This window comes from Bufo bufo, chromosome 3 (assembly GCF_905171765.1).
Source record: "Bufo bufo chromosome 3, aBufBuf1.1, whole genome shotgun sequence".
Lineage (NCBI taxonomy): Eukaryota > Metazoa > Chordata > Amphibia > Anura > Bufonidae > Bufo > Bufo bufo.
The window spans coordinates 564994628-565012390 of NC_053391.1; the positions used below are offsets into that span (position 1 = coordinate 564994628).

The window sequence follows — 17763 nt, forward strand, 5'->3', positions numbered from 1 at the left end:
AGTCTCACCCGGCTTTTTCATGGCGACTTCTGCATTCCTTATGCATATGGATGTCTGTCAATTTAGTGGTACATCCCGAGCTGCTGTACTTGCCCTCTCTGGGACAATGTATACAGTTTGCTAGTCACTGTTCTTGGAATGGCTAGTTGTCCATGGCCAATGTCCCTTCCCCTATGTTAGTTTCATTTCTCCTTTCCTGGATATTCTGGCTTGCGTTGTCTTCTGGTGGTTCAGCTCCTGGTTCCTTGTGAGCCCATTCCGGGTACTCCTTTCTGGAGTCCCTGTCCCCGTTCATTTGACCACTCAGGTTCTGCATGACAATCGTTTTTTTGGGGGGGTCGGGGCCTGGGTTGATTGTTCCCTTTATGGGTCCCAATAGCCTTGTGGTCTTCTTGGGATTCGTGTCTCTTTTCCCATCCTCCCACGTCAAGTACCTGGTATTGAGTGGTTTAGCGCTACGGTTTGCAATTCCACCGTATGGTCTCCTTCGGGAGGGACCTCCTCCTGTTGTAGAACTTTTCCTCCTTAGGCTGTTGGGAGTACTCTCCTTCTACTTCCATGTCTTTCAGTCCAGTGTGTCCTGCTGAGATTTCCTGGGCCTGTATCTGGTTCCTTTTTTCCCTGATGCTTCACATGCCCAGAGTTTCCTCTGGTCTTACGCTTCACAGTGATATCTTGTTTTCAGAGGCTCGAGCCTTGTCTCCTGTTTTTGGAACGCAGGTCTTACTCTTTTTTCCTGGCTTTTACCTACAACCCCCTCCTTCTCCAAGGGTTGGCGGTTTCCTCTAGCAGCCTTGGGTTTTCGCCTTTTTAATAGGGCGCTTAACTTCATCACCTGCCTTGCGGTGAGGGGAGACCTGCTCCCTTCACATGTGAGCCTTGCTATGGCTTCACTCACTCATTTGGCTTCCAGTACTTCCTTGTTTCCTTTCTCCCCTGGCCTGTCAGGGGTTGGCCACAGGTTTTTTCGCTCTTTGGGTCTGAGACAATTTAGAGCGTTAGGTAGTCCCAACACGCGGTGCTGTCCTAATTTTTTCTCCAGCCCTTGGCTGAGCTCGGTGCTCCCTTTTGCCGCCTTCTTGCATTTGGGATTTTCTTCCAGGCTTTTTTCCTGGGGTGCTGACAGTCTTCACTGATTCTTCCTTGAGGTTTCTTCCTTGTTATGGAACCTCTTGCCCATTCCGTGTTTTCTCCTGTTTGGTCACATGGTTCTCCTGCACCTGTATACCCAACCGGTGGCATGGCTGTTCTTTTCCCACCCTCGGGGACTGCTTTTGGACGTCCCATGGTGCTGTGTCCCCCAATGCCATGCACGAGAAAATTGGATTTTTTGTACTCACCGTAAAATCCTTTTCTCGTAGTAGGCATTGGGGGACACAGATCCCACCCTATGTTTTTACTTCCGATTTTCCGGGCTGATCTCTTGATCTTTCCCGGTACGGGAGTTGTTGGTTCCTTGCTTTTTTTTCTCTCTCCTACTGCTTTTGGTACAAACTGAATAGCCTTGTGCCTGTGGAGAGGGTATAGCCCAATGGGGAGGAGCCAACACTTTTTGTGTCTAGTGCCTCCTAGTGGTAGTTGGACATATACCCATGGTGCTGTGTCCCCCAATGCCTACTACGGGAAAAGGATTTTACGGTGAGTACAAAAAATCCAATTTTTTTCTTTTCTGTATTATAAGCTGCCAAAATGCTGGCATACAGTAGGTTCACACCAGTATAATGATTCACTTTGTGGGGTCTTTATTTTGTTTAATTTCATTTTTTATTTTTTATATTTAGGGCCATGCCACATCCTTCTTTAGCCCTGCCCTTGAGAGATACTCGTCTTTCCAAGTGCATGCTAGCAATGATATCCGGCAGATCCAGAGTGTGGACACAGGAGTTCTCTTCCTCACAAAGAACAACCTGAAATGCATGACACGCGGAGGACTGATCATCTTTGACTACCTGTGAGTTTCTGGCTACTCCTGATATCATTGGGTTTTGATCACAACATTTCAGTTGAACAGCTTTATAATCAGATGTTTTTCAGATTTATTTTGTAAATGCATATAGTTCACGCTTTTAGTATTACTGTGTCACTCCTCATTATGGCTTCTAGGATGGATGAGACTATAGACAACCACAGTCTTCTACTCACAGATGGCAACACCCTACTCATAGGAGGTATGCAGAACCATGTCGTCCAGATGGATCTTAACACTGTGCAAGAAACACAAAAGGTAACTAATTTCACTTCATATAGTCATATATCTATCATGTCAGCATCTGGACAGGCGTCTCCCAGAGCTTTGTTTACAGGCAGTAATCGGGAAGAACTGTTTGTAATTTGTGGAACAGCAACCTTGGGTATTGTCCCGCTTTTCCACTAGGAGGCTGGTCCGTCTGCTGCAAGGGAATGATTGAGGTTGCCACACCTCAGATCATTTCACCCTAGCCTTTTGATTGTTCATCGTGTGATCAGATTATCGGTAACGGGCATTCGTAAAAAGGTTGTTCCTGATAATTGTCCAGAACACCAGGCTGTGTAAAGCCAGCCATTTAGCCCTTGGTCGCATTGACAGTCTACATGCAGATTTAAACCCCATTCAACCACTTAAGAATAGATATGCTCAGTTTTTATTTCCACCTGAAACAAAGATTCCCATATAGAACAATGGACCGTTATGTTAGGTGGTTTTTTAGCATGGAAAATGTGATGAAATCCATAGGTAGAAGACTTCATGTGAACACACCCTTACGTTGTCTAAGTAAGAGTGTCTTGGCAAGACTGTTCTTTGACTCATCACTTTAACTACGTTTGTGGCTCCCTCTCTCCAGCTATTAACGTTCATATGCACCATAGTGTAACTGTGTGATGTTGGTGCTGAGGAAACGTATGGAGCAGGTTCACATGCTGAGCCCACTCAATATGCATCAGGTACAGGCTGTGTAGTACAGTTATCACTCGGCGACCATAGCAAACTTCTTGTTAAGCCTTGCCTACAGGTCTTTATTGGGAAGCCAGTATAAATCCTTAGTCTGCAGTAGTACACTGTAGCATGTTCAAGTAAAAAAATAAAAATACAATTTTCAAATATAAATTATCTAAAAGATTCAAATAACCCTCTCTTCCCATTGTTGCGCGCGCATACATACATACATACATACATACATACTGCTCAAAAAAATAAAGGGAACACAAAAATAATGCATCCTAGATCTGAGTTAATTAAATATTCTTCTGAAATACTTTGTTCTTTACATAGTTGAATGTGCTGACAACAAAATCACACAAAAATTTAAAAAATGGAAATCAAATTTTTCAACCCATGGAGGTCTGGATTTGGAGTCACACTCAAAATTAAAGTGGAAAAACACTACAGGCTGATCCAACTTTGATGTAATGTCCTTAAAACAAGTCAAAATAAGCTCAGTAGTGTGTGTGTGGCCTCCACGTGCCTGTATGACCTCCCTACAACGCCTGTGCATGCTCCTGATGAGGTGGCGGACAGTCTCCTGAGGGATCTCCCCCCAGACCTGGACTAAAGCATCTGCCAACTCCTGGACAGTCTGTGGTGCAACGTGACGTTGGTGGATAGAGCGAGACATGATGTCCCAGATGTGCTCAATTGGATTCAGGTCTGGGGAACGGGCGGGCCAGTCCATAGCATCAATGCCTTCGTCTTGCAGGAACTGCTGACACACTCCGGCCACATGAGGTCTAGCATTGTCTTGCATTAGGAGGAACCCAGGGCCAACCGCACCAGCATATGGTCTCACAAGGGGTCTGAGGATCTCATCTCGGTACCTAATAGCAGTCAGGCTACCTCTGGCAAGCACATGGAGGGCTGTGCGGCCCTCCAAAGAAATGCCACCCCACACCATTACTGACCCAATGCCAAACCGGTCATGCTGGAGGATGTTGCAGGCAGCAGAACGTTCTCCATGGCGTCTCCAGACTCTGTCACATCTTTCACATGTGCTCAGTGTGAACCTGCTTTCATCTGTGAAGAGCACAGGGCGCCAGTGGCGAATTTGCCAATCTTGATGTTCTCTGGCAAATGCCAAACGTCCTGCACGGTGTTGGGCTGTAAGCACAACCCCCATCTGTGGACGTTGGGCCCTCATATCACCCTCATGGAGTCTGTTTCTGACCGTTTGAGCAGACACATGCACATTTGTGGCCTGCTGGAGGTCATTTTGCAGGGCTCTGGCAGTGCTCCTCCTGTTCCTCCTTGCACAAAGGCGGAGGTAGCGGTCCTGCTGCTGGGTTGTTGCCCTTCTACGGCCTCCTCCACGTCTCCTGATGTACTGGCCTGTCTCCTGGTAGCGCCTCCATGCTCTGGACACTACGCTGACAGACACAGCAAACCTTTTTGCCACAGCTCGCATTGATGTGCCATCCTGGATAAGCTGCACTACCTGAGCCACTTGTGTGGGTTGTAGACTCCGTCTCATGCTACCACTAGAGTGAAAGCACCGCCAGCATTGAAAAGTGACCAAAACATCAGCCAGGAAGCATAGGAACTGAGAAGTGGTCTGTTGTCACCACCTGCAGAACCACTCCTTTATTGGGGGTGTCTTGCTAATTGCCTATAATTTCCACCTGTTGTCTATCTCATTTGCACAACAGCATGGGAAATTGATTGTCACTCAGTGTTGCTTCCTAAGTGGACAGTTTGATTTCACAGAAGTGTGATTGACTTAGAGTTACATTGTGTTTAAGTGTTCCCTTTATTTTTTTGAGCAGTGTATGTATATATGTGTGTGTGTGTGTGTATGTGTATATATATATATATATATATATATATATATTTTTTTTTTATTGGTATTGCCATGTCTGAGTTATTAAAATATACAAACATTTATCATGCACATTCAACACTGTAATAGTTTGCTATGTTTTCCCTTTCTCCTCCATCTTTTCAGACCCCTAACTTTTTCGCACATTGGAAGAGATATTTATTTAACATTGTAGTTTTTTTTTACTGTAATATCTAGTCCTTTATTAGGGGAATTGAACACGTGATCTTCTGAATCTATGGACTGCAATAGTATACTGTTGCAGTCTATGGGAATCTGACAGTTACCCATCGGGCTGTGCCTCTTGCACGGCTCTGCAGGCAGCTCACTAGGACAGCACTGGAAGCCTTCACAAGGCCCCAGGCAGTCACAACAAACTATCAGTCCTCAAATTTCACCATGGGGCCTTTGATCGGAAGGCAGAGGGAGCCCCTTCCCTCTAACTGCTCAGATGCCGTGGGTACTATGCATAGTACCTACCTCCAGGGGGTCCATCGGGTTCACTGCTAGGCTGAAGTGATATGAAGCCTGGTACGTCACCAGCAGTAAACAAACAGACCTTGCGCTGGCAAGGGCAAAGTGGAGCATCTGAGCAAGGAAATGCTCCAATCCTGTACTCATATAGACAAGAGTAAAGAGGAGCTTATCTGGGTTTTTGTGGGTCAACTCCTTTAGGGGAGTATTTACAGACTACTAGTGTGTCACGGGACTCCTGTGAACCAAATAAATGTCTCGAAATATTTACTGTTACTGATTTTTTTTGATTTTTTTTCCCCTTCTAAATCTTAGTATACAGTTGAAGTTCCTGGTATTACAGTTATGCGACAGTCCAACCGATTCTTTTTCTGTGGGCATACATCTGGAAAGGTATGTCAGTTTCCATTTTATAGAACTAGTCTTACAATCATAAAGTGAATCTGTCAGCAGTTTGTCCATGCTAAATGGCTGACAGCACTATTAGGGCCTGGAGAGAGAAGGACAAATACATGTTTTGTTAAGTGTTTGCCATCAGGAGTAGTGTGTATATGAACTTCACTGTGAAAAGCTGCTGCTTCACCTATCACCATACCCCGTTCTGAGGGACAGCTGTATTGATCTCTTAGATAGATGCTAAAGCTGCCACTTGGAGCTTAGGGTATGGGCTGTGAAGCGGCACAGTGCACTTCAGGGAAGCTCCACCTCCAGTGCACTTAAAGGGTTTCTCACTTCAACAAACTGCATTTATCATGTAGTGAAAGTTAATTCAAGGCACTTACTAATGTATTGTGATTGTCCATATTGCCTCCTTTTGCTGGCTATATAAATTTTTCCATCACAATATACACTGCTCATTTCCAGGGGTTATGACCACCCTGCAATCCAGCAGCAGTGGATGTGCTTGCACTATAGCAAAAAGTGCCGGCCTCTCTGGTAATTGGAACCCCTGGAAACGAGCAGTGTAATGCGATAAAAAAACGAATCAAGCCAGCAAAGTAATAAATGAGTGCCTTGTATTAACCTTGTCTACATGATGAATGGCATTTGCTGAAGAGACACACTCCATTAAAGAGATTCTACAGGAATAATTTTAAATGGCTGCCAGTAACAGGCAGTTCTGCAAGTGGCGGCCACCAGTCCCGCTCACAGGACTGCTCTACGACCAGTTACTGGTGGCTGTTTTTAAATCATTCCTGGAGAACCCCTTTAAGAAATAAAATCTGACAGAATATAAGTTTGTAGTCGTGCTACTCCCCATGAAAAAAGCTCTACTTTGTCAGCAGTTTTGAACATGCATAACTGCTGATGGCACTTGGTAGCAGCAGGGTAGAGCAATAAAAACAGATTCCCTAGAAGTGGAAATATTCTATTGCCCTTTAGGCTGGGACTACATGACGACATTTGTCACAGTAATGCCGGGAGACCTGGTTATAGTGCTAGTCTATGGTGTCAGTGTCATGCAACATACTGCGACACGGCAATCACAAAAACCCCATCCAAGATGGATTTTGTGTGACAACATAGACTAGCATTATAAAATGTCAGTGTAGTTGTACCCTTTCACTCGTGTAGCCCTAGCCTTACTGTTATATACAGACCTCTTCAATACCCTGTGAATCCATCTGTAGTTTTCTGACCACTCCCTAGTAAAATATTCTCTGATGGATGTGCCAGGATTTAAAAATTGCTTACAGCAATGTATTCTTGGTGGAAGAAGTGATTACAATGGTGACACTGTGTAGAAACACATTTTAGAATGTTCAGCCATATTCTTAAAAGGAGGGCAAATCTTTGCTTCCCAGAAGGCTAGAGAGTGATGATAATGAAACCTTTTGTTGGCTCATGACCGTTTACTTGAAGATGGGCCGGTTTAGGGATCCAGCAGTGTTTTAGCCCCACAGTCTGGGATTATTATTTTTTCACTTCATCCCACCGTGTGCACAATGCTGGCGGCGTGCACTTTCTGTGTCTGATCTGTATGGCTCCCATTTTAGAACACTACCTGGGAAACATAAGATTTACTCTGGTTCTGAGTAGTATTTTTCTGCTCTCCATTTTCCAAAACCTTGATGAAACTCGCTCCACTCTGCTAGTAGCCTGCATGCCACATCCGTTTTTGGCTATTAGCATATCGGAGAAAGCGCAGGGTGGGAGTTAGAAGCACATGGCCCCTCCCTGGCTTTGCCCATTCTGCTAAAGCCTGACCGCCCATCTATGCCAGGCTTTATCTGAGAAGAGCTGGTACAGGCAGGAGGAGAGATTCTCTGACCTGTACAGCACACGGTGTGGCCCAAATGGGAATCCGTGCTTCCATACACAGTGGTGTACGGCTTCTAAAGCGTAACGGGCACCTGAACTTTAGGTACCTATTTTACTAGGAAAAGTAAAAAAAAATATATACATACTTACTTACATTAGGGTTTGTTTAGGTATACTTAAACCTTCAGTTAGACTTAGTTAAATCCTAATGTAAAGTCTTGAAAGGGCTTTTGCAGGCTTTATGCTATACTTTACATTTTAGCCTGTTTTGTAATGTGCTACATCGCAATTTTTTATTTCTCTGTTCTCCACTGTACTCTGACCCTGCAGCTTTCGTTACGAGATCTTCGCACATTTAAAGTCGAACACGAGTTTGATGCATACTCGGGTAGTCTGTCTGACTTTGACGTCCATGGAAACCTTGTGGTGACATGTGGATTCTCCAGTCGCATGAATGTTCTTGCTTGTGACCGCTTCCTGAAAGTGTATGATTTGCGTATGATGCGGGCCATCACTCCACTTCAGGTTCACGTTGATCCCCTCTTTCTGCGCTTCGTCCCTACCTACACTTCCCGGCTAGCTATTATTTCCCAGCGCGGTGAGCTCAGAATGTCTTTATTCTATATTCCTTATGTATTATGGTGCAATTAATTTATGCATATTATTGTGAAGTCTATCAAACTTTTGTCTGCTCCATAAAATACAAATACTGTATGGAAGGTGTGGATAAACTAGTTCAAAGGAAATCACCGAAGCCTTTGTCCGCTTCTTGATATCTGAGAAGTCCTATTGTGATGTCCCCTCTCTACATGATTGTCAGTGGAGCAGGATACTGCTAGATGCTCTACAGCCTCCATTGTGAATTATGGCAGAGGGAGAGAGCACAATTTTCCTGCTCCAGTGAGTGCACCCATGAGCTGGACAGGGAACCTGGTTAAAAGTTTAGGACCTCGGCTTCATCCTGTCCCTAGGAGACCTGATGTGGAGCTCTTGGCGCTCCATTTTTGTTTTTAAAATCAAGCTACTGGCTGGGTCTCCTGTTGAGGCTAGCTATTGAAGGGGCCCACAGGCAGCGTTCTGTGTTTTCCTGGCATCCAGACCAAGGCATTTGAGTTACCCCCAGCAGAGAGTGGCAGCTCTCTTGAACAACATCTATAGGCAAGTAGGAGGTTGTGCTTTTCCCAGCAACTGTGCACACCAGTGATGTAGCATGCTGGTGTTGTGTGGAAGGCTTTCCCAAAAGGAAGGCTACCAGGAGAGAGCGTGCTTTTTCACCATGGCATGGCAAGTTGAAAGGGATCTCGGCTGGTCTGAACAGCGTAAAGTAACTAGCGTTGTCCGTAGGTCTGCAGCATCATGTTGTAAGGAATTCCTGAGATTTGTTCAGTAGTTCCGACTCGATTAGGTGGTGAGTATAATCTTTTGGTAGAGGACAACCCCATTAAAAAGAGTAAGAACCTACGGTAGTTGCAGATTACTTGTCTCCATTACTTCAATGGTGTTTAAATGGTAACACTTATCAGGATGGTAACCCCCATAGGGGAATAGGGGAACTCCTCAGATCTTTTCCATTTGGGCAAACAAAGATTTTACTCTTTAGAAAGAAGAAAACGGACCTGATGGAGATGAAGTGGTCTCTTACAATTGCCACTTGGATCTGATCTATACTATTTCCCCTCCTTGCAGTGATAGGCTACGTTCACACTAAGTATTTTGGGCAAGGAGAATAACCTGATGCGGAATCCATATTAGTTTTTTTTCCTGATGTGTTTAACGAGGTTTGCTTGCAGTTCTGGCAAGCGCTTTCATTCCAGGCATTTTTCAGTAGAATTCTGGATGCGGATTCTGCATATCAAGAATGGACATGATGTTTTTTTTTTTTTTTTTTGTGGGGTTTTAAATCCTCATGTGAAAAAAGAAAAACGATGCTGTGTGGATTAACATGCAGATTCCCCACTTAAAGCAATGGGGAACGTCTGCAGGTGTTTTTGTCAAGTATTTTTGGTGAGGAATCTAAAATGCTCTGCGTGAACCTAGTCATAGCCAGAGTATTAAAGGGAACCTGTCACATTAAACATGGTGTCTGAGCTGAACAGCAGAAAGACAAACCATCAAGATCAAAATCCCGGAGAACTTTTAACCAGGTTTTCTGTCCCTGGGATGCAGATCCTCTCTTGTGGCTGCTATCATTGGATCAAGTAAGTGATTCCTGGTAGGAGCATTTCTTACTTCCATTGTAAAACACAGTAACATTTTTTATTTACCCCTTTTCATGGTCTGTTTCTAATGTTTTTCATGGAAAGTGTTTTATATTTGGATTGCTTATGAGTATGTTAATTGTAAGTTGCTGACCTCCTGATACTTGACGAACATGTTAACCATTTTGCTTCCTCTTCTATCGTTTACAGGTCAGTGTCAGTTCTGTGAACCCACTGGTCTGGCTAGTCCTGCAGACATATTCCATGTCAGCACTGTAAGCCAGCTCATAATGTCTTTTGATGTGTCTGCTAGCAAACAAGTTTTGGCATTTGGAGACTCTGATGGATGCGTACACCTATGGGCAGACACTCCAGAAGCAACGTTTAACACATACCCTCGCGACACTGAGTTTGCATTGCCCTGCATGGTGGACAGCTTGCCTCATCTGGACTGGAATCAGGACCTTATGCCTCTTTCTCTTATCCCTGTACCACTGCCAAATGAAACTTTGCTCTCAGATTGGCCCTCTGCTAATTCTATGCCTGCTCCTCGGTACTTACAGTTAATTACTACCCTGGTAAGGCCCCTTGCAGACAAGTGTCACGCTGTGAGTCTGCAGCGCAGCTCCCGGCCTGACCTCCCAGCACTGACTGGGTCACATAGCATTATAATGATTTATGATGCTATTTAACCCTTACAGTATGTATTAGATGACACTGACATAATGCTGCCAGTGTTATCCAATACATTCCAGAACTGTAATGGTTACATAGCATCATAAATCATAATGCTATTTGACCCCGTCAGTGCTTGGGAGGTAAGGCCGGGAGCTGCGCTGCAGACTTGCAGCGTGACACACGTTCGTCTGCAAGGGGCCTAAGGGATGGGAACTTAAGAGTTTTGATGGGAAATATGCTTGCCTTATTTTATTTCTTCAGATGATGGTGGTGGTAAATAGCATGTATTTTATCAAGCAAGAAAAAAATCTTAACAATTTTCCTTAATATCTTTGGATGGCGGTAGTTAAAAGGAATCTTTCGACCTACCTGTTCAATTGTTTGCATAGACATAGCTGTGGTTCACCTGATTAAAACGCAGTTTTTTTTGTTGCTGCGAGGCTCTGATCCAAATTATGATACTGTTTTTCTGTAATATGCTAGTTATGCCTTTGGTGTAATGAGGGTATCACCGTTGCTCTTTTTGCACCCAAGCTCTACTCATTTCTGTTGCCAGACCCTCCCTGGCTGCTTTCACTACCTGGTCCTGTCAATGAAATCAGCGAGGGAGAGGCGGGCCACAGAAATGAGTAGAGCTTGGGTGCACCAAGAGCAACAGTAACACCCTTATTGCAGCAAAGTCCTAATTTGCATATTAAAGGACATCTGTCATCAGATTTGTACCTATGTAACTGGCTGACCTGTTGCATGTTCACTTGACATCTGTGTTGCTCCCATGTTCGGATGTGCCTGCATTACTGAGAAAAATGATGTTTTAATATATGCAGATGAGCCTCTAGGAGCAACGGGGACATTGTAGTCTCACCTAGTAGCTCAGCTATCTCTGCAACTACCTCACACTCTCTACTTGGCATCATTTTTCTCGGCAATGCCAAGTGCACATGCAACAGATCATAGGTGCAAATCTGCTGACAGCCCCCCCCCCCCTTCCCTTTAAGAAATAGTATCATAACTTGGGGACTGAGCCTCAGATTAACAAAAGAAAAACTGCGTTTTGGTGTTTAATAAACTTTCAACTTATTTGCTGCTAATGTAATAAACTATCTGTGTTGTTCCTTACCCTGTACTTACAAGCCTCTCTTTCAGCCGTGCTCCTCCTGTAGATCCAGAGATACTGCGGACCATGAAACAAGTTGGCTTTATTGGCTACTCTCCCAATCCTAGAACAAAGCTTAGGAATCAGGTCTGTTTTTTTTTTTTTGTATTTTATTAATGAAAATCCTCCATAGACATGCCTGTGATACATACTGTATATCCATCATAAAATGGAAATATGAGGGCACTCTATATGGGCCATGTGGTGCTATCAATCTCCTATGTTTCTATGAATACTAAATGCAGTAAATTGCAGCCTGTATTGTTGATGGACTCAGGGCATTGGATTTGCTAGATTAGCTCAACCATGCTAACTCCCAAATAGGGTTGTTGCGGGTATCAAAATATCAATTCCCAATCGATACTTTTGTATCGGTTCGGTACCGGGATTTGCCTTTTCTCGATACTAGGCTGCGCTACTGCGCAGCCCAGTATCAGAGAACATGGAGCGCACTGCTGTCGGCGCGCGCCATGTTCCCTCAGCAGCACAGGGGAGAAAGAGTCTCTCCCTCCCCCTGTGCCGCCGCTGCCAATGAGAGGGAGGGGCGGGCGCACTGCGCCACCTTTGAAAATTTACATCTAATACAGAAGGCGGATGCGGCGTTAGAATCGCACAGCCTGCACCCGAACTGACAGGCCGTTGGGTGCCACACCTGAGGGGTTAACTGCCGCGGATTGCAGCGCCCGGGTGGGTGCAGGCTATGTGATTCTGCCGCCGCACCCGCCTCCTGTAATTGTATTAGACGTTATTTATCATTAGTGGCGCAGTGGCCACAGGTTCCCCCCCCCCCCCCCCCCCCTCCTCTTCATTGGTGGTACAGTGGGCAGTTTTGGTCGGAGCCCCAGCAATGTAATCCTGGGGCTCCGATCGGTTACCATGGCAGCCAGGGCGCTACTGAAGCCCTGGCTGCCATGGTGATCTCTCTGTTGCTGTGTGCAGAAAGCACAGGGCAGCAGGGAGAGTGTGAGGTCCTATTCACCCTAATAGAGATCTATCAGGATGAATAGGATAAGGGATTAAAAGATCCCAGGTTCTAGCCTTTAAGGGGAAAAATAGTTATGTAAATAGTAAAAAAAACAAAAAAAAACACACCGAAATATTAAGTATAAATTGCCCCCTTTTCCCAATTTAACATAATAAATAAATAAACATATTGCCACGTCCGAAAAGTCCAAACTATTAAAATATAAAAAAAATCTCCTATGCGGTGAACACTGTAACAGAAAAAAAAAAAAAAGATTTCCCCTTATGTTTTTTAGTCACCTTGTCTCTCCCCGCCCCCCCCCCCCCCTCTTAAAAAATAGGACTGTTCGATTATGGGCCGGACGTTCCATAAAATGCGGAATGCACGCGGCTCTTTTTGGTATTTTATTTTTTTCGCATGGTATCTAGTATCACAATACTTTTTTCATGGTATCGAAACCGAATCAAAATTTTGGTATCGCAACAACCCTACTCCCAAAGGTATGGTTCGAATACACCTAATAGAGGCTTGTTCGCCAATACTGAATTAATGACTTTGAAAGCTATGGACATCTATGACTTTGAAAGAATGATAGTCACATATATTGTTAATTACCGTATCTTCATACCTTAACATTTGCACACCCTCTGATACACAGTTTTCGGCCTGCTTCTCGTTTCATACTTTCTCATGTAGGCTTGTAATATATGATGGATGTGACCATGGTGCTGCTGCCTTCACTAGATCTCATGGGTCAACAGTTCATTCCTGTACGGTTTTCCTCTTCTCTAGCCCATGAGGGATCCCCTTCCCCCTTGTGCTTAAGACACTGATGCTGAAGAATGTGTCCTGCTTATCTGTACCCTGAAAACTTGGATGCTTTTCCTCCTCTTCCATAGTGAGAATGGAGCTGCAGAGCAGACAGCGATATCATGGCTGGGAGGAGTGTGCTGGATCTGTCAGAAGCACAGCCAGCTGTGTGAATTAGCTGCACAGACTCTACAACAGCACGGTGTTAGGGTCCATTCACACATCCGTGTGTGTTTTGCGGATAGGCATAACACTGACACCGGCAATGTGCGTTCCGCATTTTGTGGACCGCACATCGCTGGCACTTAATAGAAAATGCTTATTCTTGTCCGCAATTGCGGAGGGAACATGGCGTGCACTGAGAGCCGCGCGTGCTATGTTCTGATACTATGTATGCAACAGACTATATGGGTCCTACAGGAGGTGGCTACGCTGTTTAAATATAACAGGAATTTTCAAGGGTCATGCGACCAGAGCGTCAAACCTGCATATCCCCTGAGGATGCCGAAGGTTCGGCGAAACATGTAGGGAAGCGGGAGCATTTACATTTTAGTGTCAGACTGAGCGCAGTGAGCCTCCATAGCAGAGACTCACAGGCAACTAAATATAAAGTTGCTGTGAAGATACAGGAATTTGGGCAAGCCCTGAGAACGATATCAGGAGCTATTCCACCCAGTGGTGTATACTGAGAAGAGGTATACAAAATTATACACCAGTCTCACCGCTCAATCTGAGGAGTTTTAATCTTAAATTAGAGTGTTAACTTTTAAACAGAAACAATAAAGATATAAGTTTTATGTAATAAAAATTAAAAGCCAGTCAGTAGGTGATTCAAGCCACGCTCTGGTCGCATGACCCTTGAAAATTCATGTTCTGATACTAGGCTGCGCAGCCTAATATCTGTAAATGGCAAATCCCGGTATCGAATCGATACCGGTACAAAAGTAACCCTACACAGCAGGACAAGTTACTTCAGAGCAGTGCGCTAAAGAGCTGCCTCATCTTCTATGATCCTGAATTCAGTTTAATATGATCTTTAGCTAAATCTCTGTAGAAATGGAGTTCATGAGGAGGCATGAAATACAGAGGAGGGTGGGGGTGATGTGGATAAGTGCAGCAGCACTTGTATGCAATCTCCATTACCACAGTCTGTCCTGTCCATCCTCTGTACTTCATGTCTCCTCATGAACTCAATTACTACAGAGTTTCAGTTAAGGTACTTATAATGTGTATTCAGGATCATAACCCCTGACAAGTAGAAGAGGAGGATGAAGCAGCTCTTTATCTCAGTGCTCGGAAGTAACATGTCCTCCTGTATGATTAGGACAGGTTTTGTGTATATTAATAGGATGGCAGACATTTTTTATCCTAATGATAGCCCATTTTGTTTAGGGAGCAATTATAAATAATGAAAGGTATATGGCAATATATTTACAATAAAGTAATATTTAAGTATTTTCATTTTCTAAATTCACGGAGAACCCCTTTAAAGGGAGTCTGTCACCAACCAGGACTCCTTGTAACTGTTTAGATGGCAGTGTAGCTCTGCTGTAGTCTTTTGCACAAATAAGTTTTTACGTGATAATCTTTCCTAGTCCGCCGAAAAAACGTGTTTTTATAAATATACTAAGGATCTGTAATCGGAGCTGGAGCCCACCTGTGGCCATCAGAACAGAGCCCTACTCCTCCCCTTCTCTCCACCTCCTAGCTTTGGCAATGTCGTCATAAGTCCAGAGGAAATGTTGCGCAGGAGCACATATCCTTTGTCTGTGCGCCTGTGCTGTCTGTTGCCTGCTTTGGACAGCAGCTTCAGTAACAGAACTGACTACTGCTAGATCATGTGCAGTTTATTTATTGAAGCTGCTGCCTGAAGCAGCTAACAGATGGCACAGACACCTTTGCGATATTTCAAGCAGACTCATGATGACATAGCCAAGGCTGCCAGGTGGAAAGAAAACGGGAAGAGCAGGGCTCCATTCTAATGGGCATGGCTGGGTTTCAGCACCACTTGGGCTCTTCGCCTAAATAGCATATTTATAAGCTTTCTTAGGGGGTTTTCAGGGGCTGGAAAAGATGCATCAGCATATAAAGGTATATTTGTAAAAAAAAACTACACTGCCATCCAAACTGTTGCAAATTGACCTGGTTGGTGACCGACTCCCTTTTTAGGGTCCATTCACACGTTCACAAAATGGGTCCGCATCCGTTCCGCAGTTTTGCGAAAACAGGTGCAGACCTATTTATTTTCAATGGGGCCGGAATGTGCTGTCTGCATTTGCGGATTCCGCACTGCCGCATCCGCAAAAAAAATAGAATATGTCCTATTCTTGTCCGCAATTGCGGACAAGATTAGGCATTTTCTATTATAGTGCCGGCGATGTGCGGTCTGCAAATTGTAGAATGCACATTGCCGGTGTCCGTGTTTTGCTGATCCGCGAAAAACTTACGGAGGTGTGAATGGACCCTCCTTGTGCATTTAGGAAGAGGGTGAAATTTTAGGTTTCTGAAAAACCCCTTTTAATTGTTGCTGTCATTTCTGACAGGGTACAATCTGTAAATGTCACATGTGGTGTTTCCTTCCTAGGTGCCATATCAATTGGAAAATGATTTTGACAATTTTAACCAAGTTCCAGAATCTCCAATAGGAAGAGAGGAAGAACCCCATCTCTATATGGTGCCCAAAAAGTTCAGGAAGGTTGTATAGTTTTCTCTTCTATGTTGTCTGTCGTTATCTTAAAGGGATACTGACAGGCCCAATAAGTATGTGTGTATGTATGTATGTGTATATATATATATATATATATATATATACAGGTTTTCTAATGTGTATTAAAAACATAAGTATAACCCCTGTCCACCTTTATAAATACAGCAAACTCCTGTTTTATAACCTGATGTAATCGCTCTTTCTGCCCAAGGGGCAGCGTTTCAGCTTCACTTCTGCCCAGCCAGCGGCCCCCCAACCGCCGTTTTGAAGCTTTGCCCAGCTCATCAATATTCACTTCGCTGGGCGGCTTCTGTGTGCTGGCCAATTGTGCCCGGCGCAGAAAGGAGAGGCTGAAGCAGCCTCAAAGAAGCAGAGGGGACGCAGGCGCGATTAGGGCTGAAACGATTACTCGATTAAATCGAGTAATTCGACACTTAAAGGTGGGAAGACAATGTAATAGAGCAGCACGAAATGCCAGCAGAATGCTTGGATGTATAGGGAGAGGTATAAGCAGTAGAAAGAGTGAAGTGCTTATGCCGCTGTACAGAACACTGGTGAGACCTCACTTGGAGTATTGTGCGCAGTACTGGAGGCCATATCTCCAGAAGGATATAGATACTCTAGAGAGAGTTCAGAGAAGAGCTACTAAACTAGTACATGGATTGCAGGATAAAACTTACCAGGAAAGGTTAAAGGACCTCAATATGTATAGCTTGGAAGAAAGAAGAGACAGAGGGGATATGATAGAAACTTTTAAATACATAAAGGGAATCAACTCGGTAAAGGAAGAGAGCATATTTAAAAGAAGAAAAACTACCACAAGAGGACACAGTTTTAAATTAGAGGGGCAAAGGTTTAAAAGTAATATCAGGAAGTATTACTTTACTGAGAGAGTAGTGGATGCATGGAATAGCCTTCCTGCAGAAGTGGTAGCTGCAAATACAGTGAAGGGGTTTAAGCATGCATGGGCTAGGCATAAGGCCATCCTTCATATAAGATAGGGCCGGGGGCTATCCATAGTATTCAGTATATTGGGCAGACTAGATGGGCCAAATGGTTCTTATCTGCCGACACATTCTATGTTTCTATGACACAAAAAAATCCTCGATGCAAATTTTTTGCATCGAAGATTCGTTTGTGTCATGTGACCACGGATCGGGAGTGAAGTGCTTGCTATTACTCCCGCTCCGTGGTCTCCTGCGGCGCTTGGAATACTTACCTTTCCAGCAGGCGGCCTCCGGACACTACAGTACGTCCATGGTCCCGCGCTGCTCTGACCTCCTGACGTACGCACGCCGTGACCCGACGCACTGTGTGACGTCAGGAGCAGCGCAGAACGATTGAGTGTCGGCAGCGCCCCTGCTGGAAAGGTAAGTGGATGAAACCGAGGGGGTGGGGGCGCAACTAAGGCCAGGCGCCTGGAGTGCACAGCGTCATAGAAACCAGTGACGCTGTGCACTACGGGTGTCAGGAGGAGCATGGCAACAGAGCTGATGGCACAATGGGGGCAGAGCTGATGGCACAATGGGGGCAGAGCTGATGGCACAATGGGGGCAGAGCTGATGGCACAATGGGGGCAGAGCTGCTGATGGCACAATGGGGGCAGAGGTGCTGATGGCACAATGGGGGCAGAGGTGCTGATGGCACAATGGGGGCAGAGGTGCTGATGGCACAAGGGGGCAGAGGTGCTGATGGCACAAGGGGGCAGAGGTGCTGATGGCACAAGG

At 44.8% G+C, this 17763-nt stretch overlaps 1 protein-coding gene across 2 annotated transcripts in view; it reads left to right on the forward strand.

Annotated features, from left to right (window-relative positions):
• Positions 1 to 17763, forward strand: part of PAN2 (poly(A) specific ribonuclease subunit PAN2) — an 85020-nt gene that overhangs the window by 17228 nt on the left and 50029 nt on the right. For both annotated transcript variants that reach the window (XM_040425596.1, XM_040425598.1), the window contains exons 3-9: positions 1782 to 1951; positions 2104 to 2224; positions 5577 to 5654; positions 7854 to 8121; positions 9932 to 10274; positions 11546 to 11642; positions 15914 to 16024. In XM_040425596.1, coding sequence (XP_040281530.1) covers positions 1782 to 1951; positions 2104 to 2224; positions 5577 to 5654; positions 7854 to 8121; positions 9932 to 10274; positions 11546 to 11642; positions 15914 to 16024 — 1188 coding nt within the window. The remainder of the gene's footprint in view (positions 1 to 1781; positions 1952 to 2103; positions 2225 to 5576; positions 5655 to 7853; positions 8122 to 9931; positions 10275 to 11545; positions 11643 to 15913; positions 16025 to 17763) is intronic.